The sequence below is a fragment of the Lathamus discolor genome, chromosome 7 (genome assembly GCF_037157495.1).
Source record: "Lathamus discolor isolate bLatDis1 chromosome 7, bLatDis1.hap1, whole genome shotgun sequence".
In the NCBI taxonomy this organism is placed as follows: domain Eukaryota; kingdom Metazoa; phylum Chordata; class Aves; order Psittaciformes; family Psittacidae; genus Lathamus; species Lathamus discolor.
In genome coordinates, this window is record NC_088890.1 from 264,022 (window position 1) to 281,088 (window position 17,067).

The 17,067-nt window shown below is 45.9% G+C and overlaps 1 protein-coding gene across 11 annotated transcripts in view; it reads left to right on the top strand.

Annotated features, from left to right (window-relative positions):
* The window catches only part of TMCC1 (transmembrane and coiled-coil domain family 1), an 83,831-nt gene that overhangs the window by 23,589 nt on the left and 43,175 nt on the right, over window positions 1–17,067 (top strand). Inside the window, exon 1 of one of the 11 annotated variants that reach the window (XM_065687837.1) lies at window positions 6,353–6,431. The exons of the other annotated variants lie outside the window; for them this stretch is intronic. Within the exon in view, the coding sequence (XP_065543909.1) occupies window positions 6,393–6,431 (39 nt within the window). The 5' untranslated portion in view covers window positions 6,353–6,392. Of the gene's footprint in view, window positions 1–6,352; window positions 6,432–17,067 lie in introns of those variants that run through there. 11 annotated transcript variants of the gene reach the window in all.

Genomic DNA, 17,067 nt, shown 5'->3' on the forward strand with positions numbered 1-17,067 from the left:
AGAAGGGCAAAATGTTATCCCAAAACCACAGATTGGATTTGTTCTAGCATCTCATTTACATACATTTGCATGTGTAATAATCCTGCTGCATATTGTCAGGTTTTGCATAGAAATTGAGAAATGAGATTGTCGTAGCATGGAAAATAATGTAATAATTAAAGTTTTACTGAGATATTTCACTTGGTCTTGTATTTCAAGCAGTCTAACTTCATATGCTTTTACGTACATCTTTTCTCGTAGAGGCAGCCCACTGAGCTGGGAAACGAGGATTGTGGCAGTATGGAAATGATGGAGCCTGCATGAGGTCTCACTTTTTCCTGTACTGTCAGAGCTTTTTGCAGAGTAATGGGTTGCATGTTAAGATGTGGACAAACAGAGCCCTGTTCAGGTTCCAGAGATACAAAAGCAGCAGCACTTTGGTGAGGAATTGTGTCCATGTGGGCTTTTATCAGTGCCATGAAAATAATGACAGTGCCAACCTCTGCATTGCGTTATGCTGCAGCCAGTGCCTCAGGTTAGTTCTGGTGGTGGCTACCTGAAGGCTGATGTTTGCTGGCATAGAGACATGGAATATCATAGAGATATGGAATTCCCGAATGATGTCCTCCTGCTCCTTTCTCTGCTGGCAGGAAAATGTTGGTGGTTGTTCATTCCTGCACAAAACCAAGTCTTACCATCACTTTAGTAGGAACAAAAATGCTTTGTGCTTTTTCAGGCAATGATTTCAGTGACCAGGGCAGGAGCACTCCATGTGTGCTGCCCCCCTGCCCGGCCCTTGGTGAGCCTCCTGATTGACATTTGGAGCGTTATTGGCACACTGTATCTGGATAATGAATACATTTCAACTAGTCATTTTCTTTAGATTGGATCAGCAATGTGCAGAGCAGAAGTGTGGTGAGCAGCCAGTGGTGATCAAACAGGTAATAATGGGATATGAGAGGAATAAAGTCAGGATTACCTCAAAGGAACAAAACCATTAGAAACATTAAAATAACAGAATGAAAGAATGGAGGAAAATTCAAAAAAGAGTAAAAACACTCTCTGCTCTGCTGGGAGGACTGGCATTTTCATAGGCTTCCATGCTGGAATCATGAAGCCTTCTGATATTGTTAGGGTTTTATGGAAAAAAATACAAAATCAGTCTTGTTGAAATAGAAATCATTAGCTGTGCAGCACCTTGTTCGTTTTACTGCTGAGATTCTTACGTGGTTGCAGTCATCCGGACGTGCCGCGTGTTGGTGTCAGAACAAGGTGGTGATGATGCTGAGGTCAGGTTGTTCATCCCGGGTGTCTGTGCAGGGAATCGTTGTCAGCCCTCGACTGACACCTTCTGGTGTCCCTGAGAAGGCAGCCCAGCCCGAATGTGTCCAGTTCCTTAGGGAATTTGCAGCCTTTTGCCTCCACAGCCTCAAACATTTCCAAGTTGCCATTTGCTTGCTCAGGGCTACAGGAATGATAGGAAAAGGGATTTGCTGTTGTGCAGTGAGATCCTTGTAGGGCAGCTTTCCGAGGCACTGCTTGCTTCCCTGCTGCTGTGCCCTGATAGGGCTTGTGTGGCCTCATCGTCTTTGGATTTGGTGATTAGTATTCATAAATATTCCAGATATCTTTGGATTTTGTTTAACAGCTTAAATCTGTATTCTGTCCACATTTAAAAAAATGACCACATGTGCTTCTGGAATCAGTTTCTGGTCTTTATTTGCAGACTCAACATTTTCCAGTGATGATGTTGACCCTGTGTCAAAAATATACTAACAGTGAGCTTGCTTTTCTTGGTCGCTTCTAAGGACTGTTTCCAAGCAGGCACATTGGTCTGCAAACTACATATTAACACAAAAAAGGAAGCATGTTCAACTGTGCCACCCTTTCAGTACTGTGGAGGAGCAAGCGGTTTCCCTCCAATTGTAAATAGCCTTTTAAAGCAGTAATTTATTTGCCAGGAAGATTTTCCACAAATCCTTTTGTCCTAAACACCATGCAGCGCACATGGGACACCCATCTGGGAGAGACTGTGGAAAGTCTGCTGTGGCTATAAACAGTATATTTCAGATGTATAGAAGCTCACTTAAGCTTTAACCCATTTCCTAAAGGAACAAGCAGTCGTCTCAACATCCTCCTGTAAAGTTTGCTCTCCCATTCAGCTAATGTAGGTAGCAAACATTTTAAAAATTGATCCTGAGTAAAATATTTTGTAGCTTTGGCCATAAAGGACTGGTTTCACATTGGAAATAATATGTCATAAACAGATCAGGTTAGTCACAGGCCCCTTTGGAAATTATACCTATGGTTTTAGGTATATATACCTGCGCTTGAGTCATGTTTAAACAGCACTGATCTTGCAGAGTTACTGTCAAGGGAGGGCTGGGAAGGTGATGCAGGAGTTACCTGTAGCCTGGCTGCAAGGCGCGCAAGAACCCGGATGGACTGGTGTACGAGGAGCGTTTCAGGACAGCAGTAACTTATTTTCCGTCTTAAAACTGGTGCTGTGGGAACCTGGAGCTGCAGACCTGGGCTTCCAGCAGGTCTGAACGGACAGCTCTGCTGCCTGTGAGTGTGGAGGATGCAGCTCCAGCCCTTGTGGTGGCAGAGGCTGCCCTCCTCCCCCAGCAGAAGAGCACAACCGGGTGTTGATGCTTTGTAGGGGGCTAGGCTTGCACTGCTTGCATCTTGCCACAAGATACTGGCAGGTCACTGTGATGGCTTAATTGCAGGTTGAGATAGGTCAGGAGTAGGCTGAGGATCATTTCATGAGCTCAGAAACTAATCTTCAATTGCTTAATTGCTCTGACAGACCACACTGTACCAGGCACTGGTTTGCCCTGGCTGGTAACAGTAACCTTTGTGAAGCACACACGTGGCCTCAGGCTCAAAGTCTTGTTTATGGGCAGAGGGGAGCCAAGTTGTATATGAGAGACAAGAATTTAAGTTTAGTGTAATTGAAATCTGAAGGGTCTGATCGTTATTAGTCTGGATCTAATTGTTACGGAAACATATAAAAATAGGAATAATGCTGTTAAAATAGTTATGCACACACTCTCTACCCCCTTTCTCTGGGTTACACTCCCCCTTCCACTGCTCAGCTGCATCCTACAGTGGGTGTTTCCGTTTGGGTCAGGGTGGAGGTGTGGGGCGACAGCAGGTTGTCAGCATCTGGGGTCCTTCATTTCAGAAATTCAGTGTTCACATTCATGGTTTCTTCTTCCTCACCCTAGGGTGTACTCAAGGTAGTTTATATGTGTTTACAAACACACAGATCTTTGTCTTGGCCTGCAGCTCCATTTGCATCCAAATCTGTGATGTTTGGTGCCTTTTCTGTAGATCACTTTCTGTTCCTTTGCCTTCTCTCCCCCCAGACAATGTGCTATTCTTTGGGTTGTCACATAATTTAAATTTCATCTGGAAGAACCAAAACTTCTAGAAGTCTGTTGAAATGCTTGTCCATCTGCAAGTATATGAGTGTCATCTATGACTGTTGTCTTTAATTTTGGAAAGTGGAACATGCTTCTAGTTTGGGGTGGTTTTTTTTTCTCTTACAGAATTCAGTTCTATGGAGGAGAACACTTGCTCAGCTGAGAATTTTAAAGATTCCTTTCAAATCTAGGTTTTGTTGGGTGTTGTTTTTTTTTTTAATGTTTTTGCTGAGCATGCTTTTAACTTGGTTTTCCAATGCAACTTTGTTTTAGAAACATAGAATAGTTAGGGTTGGAAAGGACCTCAAGATCATCCAGTTCCAACCCCCCTGCCATGGGCAGGGACACCTCACACTAAACCATCCCACCCAAGGCTTCATCCAACCTGGCCTTGAACACTGCCAGGGATGGAGCATTCACAACTTCCCTGGGCAACCCATTCCAGTGCCTCACCACCCTCACAGTAAAGAACTTCTTCCTTATATCTAACCTGAACTTCCCCTGTCTGAATCCACTGCCCCTTGTCCTTTTGCTCCAGTCCCTAATGAAGAGTCCTTCTCCAGCATTTTAGCAGGCCTTCTTGAGATACTGGAAGCTGCTATGAGGTCTCCACACAGCTTCTCCAGGCTGAACTTGTTCCAGCAGTTCCTCCATTCGGTGGAGGCAGAGCTGCCAGCAGAGTCCCTGCCTTGTGTCTGCTGGGGTGACTGCACAGCACATGCTGCTTTTACACTCCTTTTGGCCAGACTTGTTGGTAAAGCTCTTAATAAGGCCCTAAATTCTGCTGCAAGTATTTTGGATGTGTATAAACTGGGAGAAGAGGGTAGAGCCTCTTGCACAAACCTTAATTGCATCATCTCTGTTTACCATAAAAGTGCTGCTACTAAAAATGTCCTGTTTCAGCAGTAAACTGAGCAGATGATTGCGCACCCTCCCCTCCTGAAAAAAACATCAGGGAGGAAGTGTTGATTTCTTCAGGAGACTTCTTGAAGTTTTAAAGCCATGAAGACAGCACCTCGGGTGGAAGTAGGTTAAAACTCTGTGATTCTCACGTGTGGATATTACGTTGATAAATGACGCTGGAGTGCCTGCACACTTAGCATAAAGTATTTCCTCATTTTTCCACCATTTCTTCCCTTTATATTACACAACATCCTATTGGTTGTTTACAACCACAGTTGATACTGCTTTGCATACAGAAAGCTTTCTTTTACTTTACTACTTGCATTGTTCCAATATTTGCTAAATACTCAGATGTCATATATAGGCAATCGAGTACATGTTTTTGTGTACTTATACATGTGTATATAATTTAATGTCATTACTTCTAGGAATTTGGATGCAGTAAGGTGTTTAGAATATCTCTTCAGAAGTGTAGTATGTCTCACACATTGCTTCTTTAGTCTGTGCCTTTAGAGGTGCGATATATTATAGGCAGCTTCGGAAGTGTTAGTGTGATCAGAAGCTATTTGGAGTGGGTAAAGTGTTTTATGTTCCTGAAAAGAGAGAGAAGAATTTGCTGATTACTCTATTTCACAGGAATGAATTGCTGTATGAGGAGAATATTAGGGAAAAAAGTAGTGACAGCCCAGTGAAAGGAGACTGAGGAATAAGATGCTTTTGTGTCTGCGTAAGAGTAGGAGCCATTCATTAGCTCTGCAGATCATCAAAATCAGTTTGGAAATGCTGACTGTGAGGCCTCTGCTACAGAGGCAAAGGAGAATGTGACTATCATCAGTTCTGCTAATCTACCAGTTCCATCTCAGTCTGCTGTGCATTACAGTTGAGCCAGCTGGCTCCTTTCCCTTGTCTCTGTCTCGCCCAGACTCCGAGCTAATGGGGAAAAGAGATCTGGGTGTCCACGGATGAATGGAGGCACTCCGTTCCAAGGTGTGCCAAGTGATGATGGGCAGAGGAGGGACCAGGTGGTCTCCTGGAACTTCTGGCACCAAGCCCTGAGGGTGGGAGGGCATTTACCCAGAGGTGCCCCCTCTAGCCCATACCTGCTGTCAGACAGCAAGGAAACAGGAAAGTTTAGATGCAGAAGATAAAGCCTTCCCTGTCTGCCCTCGTTCTAGTGCAGTTGTGCAGGGCGTTTGTCTCGATGCTGCACTTCTTTCACAAGCTGCAAACTGGTTCCTGGGTTCCCAAATGGAGTGCAGAAATCCTGGGTGCATCTTTGTACTCACACACACACACACAAGCCCAGGAGATGATGGAGAGAGTTCGTTGAAGAAGTTATTTTCCACGCTGGGGGAGGATGTTGTCGCAGGAATGCTGACAGGCTTGGTGGTCTCACTGCATTAAGCGTGGCAGCTTTTCAGACATGGAGCCTGTTCGAGATGACATGGAGTTCCTGCCGCAGGAATGCGGCGCTGTCCACCAGGCTTCTGGATGCAGTCAAACTGCAGAATGAGGCGCTTGACCCAGTTCAGAGGGGAGGCCGGCGCAGCACCCCTGAGCATCAGGTTTGTGCTTTGCCGGCGGTGGGAGGCTTTGCCCGCTTTCCTGTGCTGTTGGCCCTGCGTGGTCACGGGGCACTGAGGCCCGGTACGAGGGGACCGAGCGGTCCGCGTTAACGCGGAGTGTTCTGAGGGGCCCAGCGCCGGGTTAAGCCTCGCGTGCTGCAGCGCGGGCGGGCGGCGGGGGCCGTTGTCCCGGCGCGGTGCCGCGCTGGCGCTGGCGCTGGTTCCGCTGGGGCCCCGCCCGCCCCTTCCTGCGGGTCCCGGCGCGGCGCTCGGCCCCGCGGCGGGCGGGGCCCGGTGCGCGGGGCGGGGCGGGGCGGGTGTGTCGGGGGCGCGGCAGGCGGGGAGCGCCCGCCTCGCGCTCCGCTCCCCGGCGCGCCCCTGCAGCCGCAGCAGCCCCGCGGCCGTGCGCGGCCCCCGCCGGCAGCCCGGGATGCGCCGCCCGAGCTGACCGCGGCCCTGCCGCCCTCCCCCATGCCCCCGCCGCGCGCCGCCTCGTGCGGGCACCGGGCAGACCATGGTCCAGCGCTTCAGCCTCCGGAGGCAGCTCTCCAAGGTGGGTCGCGCCGCCCGCCCGCTGCTGCTGTCGGCAGGGGCTCTGCTCGCCCGAGGTGGGCGAGCCCCTGCGGAGGAGGCAGCTTGTCTTTGTTCTCGCCTCCTGGAGACACAAAGGGGCTCTGCTGGCCGCGGGGTCTGTGCGCCGAGGCAGGCTGCCTATCAGTAGGTGCAGGCTTTGTTCCTTTAACGTCGCAACTGTCGTGTAGGGTTTTGGGGGAGCCTGCGGCTTCCTTACTCAGTTTAATCTCGGGACCGAAAGAAGGGCGGTGTGAAAGGGGAGCGGATCTAGCAGTTGTGCCATAGGCGGGTGTACAAGATCGCTGCCCATGACGGTTACTTAAACGTGTGCTTTGTCCCGGCTAGAATGTCCTCAGTTGGGAATAGGAGTTGTCCCATCGACACACCTGCAGAGCCGGGAGGAACGCTTGTCCTGCTCGCTTTGAAGTGCTTGGCGGCGCTCGCTGCTTCTACCCTGTTTAAGAACAAAGGAGTTGCTGTGAACAGGTTTTGCCGTTTAATAATGACAAGTATTGTGACTTTTTTCAAGAAGCTGCTTCAGAGGAGAGAATGGAGAGAAAACCCGTGTCGGCAGTTTTGTTGCTGAATCAACCCAATGTACATACTTCAAAAAACATCTGGAGAAAATCAGTCCAGGCGTAAGAGCGAGGCTGGGTAGTGCAGTGCAGGTGAGAGCACGTTGCCAGAGCCACCAGCACAGCCGCAGTCTTCCATTGGACCATTCCTATTGAGAAGGCTTGGCTCTGGGCAGAGGAATTATAGTATTAATTGGACACTTAAATGGCAAGCTGAATTTTCACCTTACATTTAAGCTCTTCTCCCCCTTCTGTGTGTGGTTGTAAAGGTTTTAAAATGCATTCACCAGAATTTAAAAATGCTGTTATCAGCATTTAAAATAGGTCAGAACCCACATCCTGCAGACTGTCTCGGGGAAAGCTGTGGCTTTGCAGTAGGTTGGTATCTGTTGTACTTATCTGTGATGTTTTTGAGTGTCTCCTCATCTGAAACAACCTGATGTGGCTGCTTGAAGGGGGTTTGAAAAAGTGAAACTTGCATCTCTTAAGGGTTTACCTTGTCCTGTGTCAGAGCTGTGCCTTGCAAGCAGGAGACGCCTCTACAGGCACTATGAAGTTTAATCTTCCCCTCAAAAGAGGCTCAGTGTAGTTAGTAATGAACTCTGTATCTAAGCTCTGTTTGTATGGGGCAGCCAAAACAGCTTTAACTGCACTCCTTTGAATAACTCCATTTTGATTCTTGCTTGTCAGGGTGGGCAGGGTGATTTGGAAAAGTGGTTACGCTGATTTTTTTTTGCTACAGCAGAGCTGTTCCAGTTTTGGTTTTCTAGCTCTCTCTGTTTTTCTGTTGTCTGACAGGGTTGTGTCTTGCACTGAGTCAGCTCTGGTTGTGTCAAGCCTACTGTGACAGTTGTCGGGCCTTGACAGCTTCATAGTTCTTTGTTTAAATTGTACAAGGTGCACAGCTTTTGCAGTATGACGAATTGAAGGAAGTAATGAGAGCTGGGTATTTCTACGAAATGAAAAGTATAGTTGTACAAAGGATCCATCAGAATGGGTTGTGGTGGTCTAGGTTTAGATGTAGGATGGAAACTTCATCTCCCTGTCTCCTCAGCGCTGTTTAGAATGGGTCTGGGAAGTCCCTTTGAGTCTTTGGGGAGTGGGAAAGAAGGGGTAGCAAATGGTGTAAAAACCACCCTGTTGTCTGCTAGAACAAGCATGGAATATTGCTAATACAGGTATCAGCCAAAGGGCAATGACTGCGAGGCTATACAAAATAAATCAGTACTTTATTAATGTCTTTGAGTCATAAATTATTGTTAAGACTTAAAGGCAAAGTACATCACTTTGTTTTGAATATGTTCCTCTACGGATATAAGATTTTCTAGGCAAAAGGCTCATCTAAGCAAAGCTGAGAGATGGTGGGATGTAAATAGGTCTCCAAGCATTGCTGGCTATGCTGGTGTTGAGCAAGTGTTGGCAAGTGATTAGAAAAAATACCTTGCACTTTTCTGGGCAAGCTGTGTCCCCCTGGAAGGGAATGAACTTCCACTGCATCATCTTGCTTGGAGGAACATGTGGAAAAATGTTGCAGAGATACCACATTCGTCTTACAAAGGGAAAACGAGCTTCTGGCGCTTAGTTTTCAGAAGCAGGAGCAACAGGTTTCATGAAGAGTTTGTCGTGTCTCAGTGTAAGCCTCATGAATGCAACGACACTGCAGAAGTAAAATAGACTTGAAGCATCTTCCCACACCGGTGATTATCAGGGCATGTGAGTCTGCTCCTGCAGAGATGTTAGAAGTAGGGCTAAGGACTTCTCTTCATGGGAAGACTTTACTAATAGTCCAAAGGGTTGCCTGTATACATGCTAGGTAATTACCCCTATACATTCTGGGGGCCTGGTGAACTGCATGTGATGGGTTTATTGCCAGATACAGCATTCCCATGTTAAAGGATGTAAACACAGACTGCAAGTGGAATGTGGCTTACACAAATGCATCTTTTCTTTTAATAATGAAATTCCACAGTTCGTGGCAGTTTGCTCTGCAGAATATCATCATACTCTATAATTGTGCTTACATGGGGCTGGATAGCAATAACAATTGGAATTTCCTACCAGCAGCAATCAAAGGAAACATTGCAAGTGTTGGCATCTTTACTCTGAATTAGTTACTTTAGGGGTCCTTCGCAAAGATTTTGCCTTGTGTAATACTTGCCCTTCTCCTCTCAATGCCCTGTGATAAACCAGCTGGTTTCTTCCTCAGCCAGTGTTTCTTCAGAGGCAGAGAGGAGTTTGCTCTTATTTTGCAAATCTTTCCATTCTGGATGTCAGCATGGGTGATAAAAATCCAAATGCAAACTGGGTCCTTTTCAGAAAGGCTAGAAAAGCTTTTACACTGGAGAAAGACCTCAGAAGTTATGGGGAAATGAAATCATGGGAGCAAGAGAACTGGAATTAGATTTACATGACATCCAGTTTGGGTCTTCCTGTCTTGGCAAAGGATGCAATAGCGGCCTCCAAAATAATTCTTGTCAAAGATTAATTGTAAATGCTTGTGTTTGAGCTGAGAAAAGGATGGTAGAGGTTCGAGTCAGAGGGTTTTGATTGTTCAAAGATGGGATTTGCATGTTCTGTTGGTCAGATGTGCTCAGTTTTCCCCACAGCATCCCTCAGAGGCAGCTGTGTCTTCTGTAAGGTGGATGGACTATTGCAGTCCTGTTCTACCAGACTGTAACTGTAATGTACCAGACTGTAATGCACTTCCATGAGGAGCATGTAAGCACCTGACTTACGCAATAGAAGTTCTGGAGTATCTTTTCACACCAGGAATTTCATATTTGGGATTATATTTAAGGTAAACTGACAGGTAATAGGGCTCTTCCATGAGTTATCTTTCCATTATTAAACTGGGTTGTTATTCCAACTGCCCTCAAAATAACCACACAGTCTTTGTTTCAAGAAGAGGAAGATGCTCAGTGTGATGTAGTTTTGACTGTAGACTTTGGGGTTTTTTTCCCTTTCCTTGGCATCGTGTGCCTGGTGCCTCAGGGTTATAATGTCATGACCACCAGGTCTGTGTGAGAAGGATGCTGGATGCTGGCAGTTCTAAGCAGGTTTGCAGCTCAGAGTAAATGATACGGCAGAGCTTCCGCTGGGTTTGACAGTCAAAAGGGAGCCCAGGATGCCACTGTAACCCTTCTCCAAGCCTGCAGAATGCTGGTGTTAGTAGGAGTTTGGGGATATTTCTCTGTCCCAGTTGCACTGGGCGTGCTGAGGATGCAGCAGTGTTGCTCCAGGACTGGCGGGCTCTGTAAATCTCTGTCGTAGCATCTGTCTCCATGGGAGTTTGGCTTAAAAATTAAATTCTTCTCACTAGCAGCCTCTCTGTCTCTTCGCAGACCCCCTACGAAATGAACATGTGTGGGAAAGGCAAACAGTGTCAGGCTGTGTGTGTGGGCTGACCCACAGCCCTACCCCATGTGCCACCGCTGGCTGCAGCCTCCCTGGACCGGGCTGGTCCTGGACACGTGTACTCCCCTGTGGGGGTGCTTTGATGGCTTTAAACTTGGTTTGCTGGAATGGGAAGGGGTGACAAGACAGGCCCTTTCCCTGGGTGCTGGAACTGCCATAGATGTCACTTTTATCTCCTGGGCCCTCTGGGGTTCGTAAGAACACAGGACTTCTTTTTCCATGGATGACCTGTTACTCGATGTAAAAGTTCACAGCCCTGCAGTGTGTTGGGGGTAAATTAAAGAAGACCAGCGTGTTCCACGGTGGCTACATTAGCAGAACCTTGCAAGTGATGTTTCTCACCTGCTTTTTGTTACTTTTGAATGTGGTTTGGTATCTTTTGCATCTTAGAAAATACTTGTTTTTTCCAACACCTGATTTAGATGTTACAGTATGTAAAATATTAGTCCTAGTGCTGCATGCTTGCACTTGTGTTTGGAGTGATTCTTTCTGTCCCATCCTTAAGCAGGTCTTCCAGGTTTTAAAACCAATCTCCCTGCAAAATTCATGACAAGAGGAAATCGGGCCAATCCCATCAAATAACTCAGTCCAGACTGGTGATGAGTGAATTTACAATACAGTAAATGAAGTTGTATGTGCAGTTCAGACAACTCACTTCAGAGACGGTGTGTCTGAATAGCCCATCTTCTGAACACAGAAATTAATTAGTTTGAAAACATAGTCTAAGTTCCAGGACACTTTGGACACTGACAGGAAAACCAGAGGAGCAAGGGTTTGTTTTGGGTTGTTTTTTTCCTAACTTAAGACACAGTTTGGATACCACTTACATCCACTGGAATTTCAATACGGAATTCAGCTTAGAAAACATTCCTTTTGTGAGTTGTGAGCTTTGGGACTATTTAAAGCAGATAGGAAAGATTGCTAAGGAAATGAAGCAAGGTTCTAATCCTTCAGGGAATTGCTCTGAACATTTGAGTGTGCATAGAAAAAATAAAATTGTATTTAGATTTGAGTCAGGGTGATGTTGCAGCAACACATCGTAAGCGCTAGCATTTCACTTTTTTGGCAGGGCATTCAGCCGGCACGTATTGGCAAGAATGGAGTCCAAGGTCACGGGAATGCAAGCTGCAAAGTTTTCCTACAAGGGGGTTTTGTTGGGTTTTTTCTCTTACATGCTGTTGGTAAACACTCAACCACAGAGAAATATTTTCTCCATGTTACGTGCATATGTTGGGGTCCTGCTGTGCTCTCAGGAGCCCAAGAGCACCAATGTCATATTCAGAATATCCACAACTAGTGAAAGTTTCAATTGGAGAACCCTGACTGCTCCCAGGGAACACATGGTGTGAAGGGGTGCTTAACTCAGCAGGGATGGCCTTTGTGCAGGCACAGCTTGCTTTGCTTACTGAAGTGTGTCTGCCCTGGGGATGCACAGAGACCCTCTGCCTACACCATCGGTGTGGAAGGTCCCAGGACCCTGTTGTGGTGAACCAAAGCTTATAGGGGAAAGAAATATTTCTACTGAAATCAATTATTTCAGCTTGATGCTATTGGCAACAGGACAATAAGAGCAGAGGAAATGAGTAGCTTCAAGTTGGTGTGGAGGAGGTGTTTCACTGGAGGCTGGACTGCAAAGCATGTGAAGTATGAGTGCCGAACTGTTGCCCACAAGTCTTCAGTATTTGGAACTACTGCTTGGGAATGGGACTAAAATTGCTGGCAATTTTTTCTGTTTAAATAAGCTTTTGGTTGTGTGTGTCCTTTCTGTCAGCGAAATGTAGGTTGCCTTTCTCGTTACGCTAGAGAGCAGCCACCCCACACATACCCAAAAGAAGAGAAAAAAGGAGGAGAGGCATTCCCCTGCTTTTTATGCACAAAGCATTAATTTCAGTAGGAGTTGGGCATATCTTGGGATCAGGCCCATTAATCTCAAAAGCAATAGTGTATTGCAGAGGTGTGGAGACTTTGAGTCCTGAACTGAGTAGGGAAATTATGTCTTAGTCACCACTATTATGTGGTAGGATAAAGTGTTGTACATTTAAAATACCTGTCAGATTTGGAGCTATTCTCACACTTATTTACTGCTTTCAATATTAATGTTCTGAATAAAATAGTTGCTTAATTAAGGTAATGTATTGGCAATACTCTGATACCTTGATCTGTTCCATCCCTTTGTCTGTTCATTAGTTTACATAGCAGTTCATTTAATTTTGAATTAATTTTTTTTCCCCCTAAAATGCCTTTTAATGACAGCTACAGAAGTGTGGAGGGTGCTGTAGCCTCCATGCGTTGTGTAAAATTACCCTTTTTGTACCCTAATGGAGCTGGAGAACAGTGTTTGTACATAGACTGCCAGAAATGAGTGGTTGCATAAGGTATGAGATGTTAGACGCTCAAAATGAGGCATTAAAAACATTAGATAGTCCACTGAACAGGCCAGAGAGGTTGTGGATTGTCAAACAACTGAGCTAATCAGTACTGAGGAAGGAACTTCTCACTGGACAACTGAAAGTCTTTATGCTGTTCTGTTACCTGCATCTTGCTTTTGGAGTGAGGGACACGTCCCAGCCCAGAACGCCATTGGTGCTGCAGTGAAATCTCCTGATCCTGGCTGTACTCTGGGGTACCATTCATTCTTCAAGAGAGGAGGCTGTGTTCCAGCCATTTCCTACTGTCATGTCTCGAGCTAATCAGACGTATCTCAGGCACCATCTGTAACCAGCAGATAGATACTCTTTATGTATATCATAAGTTTGAGCAACTTGCACATTGCTCATTCAATACTGGTTTTCATTCTTTTTGTAGCTTTTATCTGGCCATCCTTAGCTGACTACCCAAGCTGCCTCCGAAGAGCAAAGATGTATAATTAAAGAATTAAAAAATAACAATAAGCTGGTTGACAAAGGCCTTCTGGTTCTGTAGTATCATTCAAGCCATTTTCTTCAAGCATTTTAATAGTAAGCAAAAGACATTTGAAAGATTGTAACTGTTTTGTTTCTGGGCCTGAAATGTTGATGCTTTGAATGCTTTCTTGACACTCAGAAGTGCATGTACTACTGATCAGCTTTGCTTTTCTGGTGTCTTTCATAAGTGGATGTGTAAATAGTTGCCTGGTGAATTGGTGCTCTCCCTGCAAGCTTTGGTGTCTGTAAACTGAAAACTGTTCCTGCGTGCCAGGAGTCAGCAGCAGACAAGCAGTTCACGTGTGCCTGGGTCTGAAGTGCTGGCTGTGGAGCACTGATGTTACGTGTGCTGATGGCTCCAGTGCTGTGAAAGGCACAGTGTGGGGGACGTGGGTCTGTACGACCATCAGCGGAGAACTTCCTGTATCTAAGGTGTAGTTACAACCCCTAACTCATTGCTCAAAGAGATGATGAGTGCATTCCAGAGCTGAACCATGGGTGGCTAAAGCTCACTATAAAACCAGACGTGGAAGGAATTCCAAGGTTTCTTAATCATTTTGGGGTTTGTGGTATCTTGCAGATTCCAAAGGCAGCTCATCATTTAGATTGGCATTTTGACCTGTGTCATACACTTAAATCATACTATCATATAGTATGTTGCAACCATACATAGCCTCTAGGCAGTCTAATTAAAGCTCTAGCATTCGTTTAGGCATTGTTTACCAAGATCAGATTAGTGTGGGGTTTGGAAAAACTCTGATAACTTGCAATACTGAATGTAATAGTTACAGGAATTCCACACATTTCTCTCGAATCCAGGTACTATACAGAATGGAATCCCCACAAGAAAATACATTTTTCACATATGAATGCAGGGTGAACAGCTGTCCTGGGTTCAGCAGTAGCAGTCATTTTTCTCCTTCTTAGTAGCTGGTGCAGCGCTGTGTTTTGACTTTCGGCCTGTGAGCAGAGCTGATAACACAAATGTTTTAGTCTGACCGAGAACTTTCTGAGCCTCATGCTCTGCCAGGGAGGAGGGAAATCCGGGACGAAGCAGAAACAGGACACCTGACCCAAACTAGCCAAAGAGGTATTCCATGCCACAGCACGTCATGCCCAGGATGTAACGGAGAGTTACCCGGAAGGGCCAGGAGTTCTCTGCAGGGTTGGACTAGGTATCAATTGGTGCTCAGTTGGGTGGGGTGGGGCGAGTTATCAGTCGGCTGGTGTTGAGGTGTTGTATTCTCTTCCCTTGTTATTTTCTCTTATCATTATTATTATTGGTGGTAGCAGCAGTGATTTGTGTTATACCTTAGTTACTAAACTGTTCTTATCTCAACCAGTGGGAGTTGCATTCTTTTCAATTCTCCTCTCCACCCCTCCAGGAGTAGGGGGAGGGCAAGAAGCGGGGAGTGAGAGAGTGACTGTGTGATTTATGGGTGACTTTGTTTAAAACACGACAACAACTTCTTATAAACCTTATTTTTTTCCATAAAAGGTACATGTCAGCAATTTGTTACATCCAGAAATGGAGCACTTTCAGAGCATCACGTAACAATCTGGTGACAGGATTTGGAGAAAGAAAACTTAATTCACTCAAATCTACAGATTTGTAATCCATGACATATTAACTTCATTTTCTGCTTTTGTCACTGTGCAGAAAACTTGCTGCAGGTGGTACTTGTTTGCCAGGCAGAAACTTGAAAGGATCTAGTCTCTTGGCAGCAAGAGGCCTTGTAACGTCACCTTGGCCCCTTGCCTAAAGGTGGGTTCTCCAGGAGGATCAGGAACATTCCTATTACTGAACATCACTGTTAAAAAACATTGGAGTCCCTCAAGTGAGTGCAGCACCATGTGTTGCTGAGCAGGGTGCGAGCGGTGTGTGCGCTGCTGAGATGCCTGATGCCAGGCAGCGGCCCCATGGCTTGGGATGGAGCTGCCGCTTATCCATCCCCATTCCACAGCGAGGATCTGCTGGGTGCCCTGCTTTTGTTTGGCTCTGCTTTGTGGGGTCCTCGTTTGCACAGGCACCTCCAGGGGCTCAGTGCAGGTGGCAGTGGGTAGAGAACCATTGCGTAAACACGGTTCCTCTGAGATGTTCCTTTTCTGGACAGTTACAGACACACTGTTGCTTTTAGTTAACAAAGCAGCCCTTCTGTATCTGATCTCTCACATCTTTGAAATCAAAAAGTAGTCTGTTGATGTCATTAGCAAATGACAAATCCAAAGTTCAAATATCCACAGTCAGGGAGTAGTATTCAAGATGAATTGGACTAGAAGTGGTCTTTGCAGCAGTGCTTTCTTGGGCCTGGTGAGTGATGCCATGTTTCTGACCACTCAGTGTGCAGACATCATCCCAGCTTAGTCATGGTGTACCTGTTCTTTGAGGGAGAGAAGGTTAAAACTGCCATATAACTGCCACCATAAATTAAAACCACTTGGGTTTCAGGCTCACTAACAGTAGTTCTGCAATAGCAGGGTTCAGAGAAGGAATATAAAAACCATTTCTGGGAATGCTTAAAAACCCATCAATTTGTTTTTAAATGTACAATTCTTTATATAAGCATTTGATAAAGAAATAACAGTGGGGTACATTGTGTCTTAGAGATCAAATGATGAATAGAGGCGACTTGGTGTCATGCTTTGTCTGTGAATTAATTGGCTGCCATTGGTTTTCAAGCATTAACCCAGCACTTCTCAGCTCTGTCAGGCAGGCCCTGGGCTCAGGGGCTCTGTGTGCCCCATCCTGAGCTGCAGAACAGCTTCTGCCCTTGCCTGCTGCTCCTCGCTGTTGCTCTGTCCTGTCCTACTGAAAAGCCAAGTAGTTTTCACTGAGGTTTTGCAATTATCGTGTTCTGGTGAGCTGCTGATTACCTGAGGGTGAACGCATGCCCGGGTGCCTTTGCTTCTGTAGTGTTGTGAAATGGATTCAAGCCTGGTAAGTATGCTTGGTGGTTGGGAGTGAGTTTTGCCACTCTTTCTTGTACCTGGGGTGCTCAGAGACCTGGTTCTCAGAGGATGCCCCATCCCTGACAGTGTTCAAGGCCAGGTTGGATGGGGCTTGGAGCAACCTGCTCTAGTGGAAGGTGTCCTTGCCCGTGGCAGGGAGTTGGAGCTGGGTGAGCTTTAAGGTCCCTTCAACCCAAACCAGTTTGGGATTCCATGAAAAAGCCTCTGTTCTTGAAATAATTGCTATTTTTTGCTAGCAGTAGGAGTGGCCATAGCAAACTTCTGGGGTGCTCTGCTTAATGAATTACCTTTTGGTAAGAAGGAATGTGGGTCTGTCACACAGTTATGTTTTCATAGGTCAGTCTATCACTTTTCCTTTTAACACCTGACCTGTTCCTCTCATTACGCATTCTTTGTAGCTGTTGGACTCCTAATGCAAAGAACTCCTCAAAGCAGGGCTCCTTTTACGATTTAGCATTATCACCAATAAAAAAATCCTGTAGAGGCAGGCATTGCACATCTTTTATGCATGTTTCACCTGTGATGATCAGGCACGTTGCAGGTAGCTTGCCTAAGGTTTGACTGTGCAGCACCTGTGCTGGAGTCTGATCAGAGCAAGCTATGAATTATTGAGTACTCTGCTTCAGCCAGACAGGGGAAATGAAGTGCTGTGCTCTTCAGCAGCTTTAGAAGCCTTCACCCAGTTTCTTACTGACAGATATCAGTTATTATCAGAGTGTTTTCCTATAAAGGTATGTAGAATAGAGTGATCCTT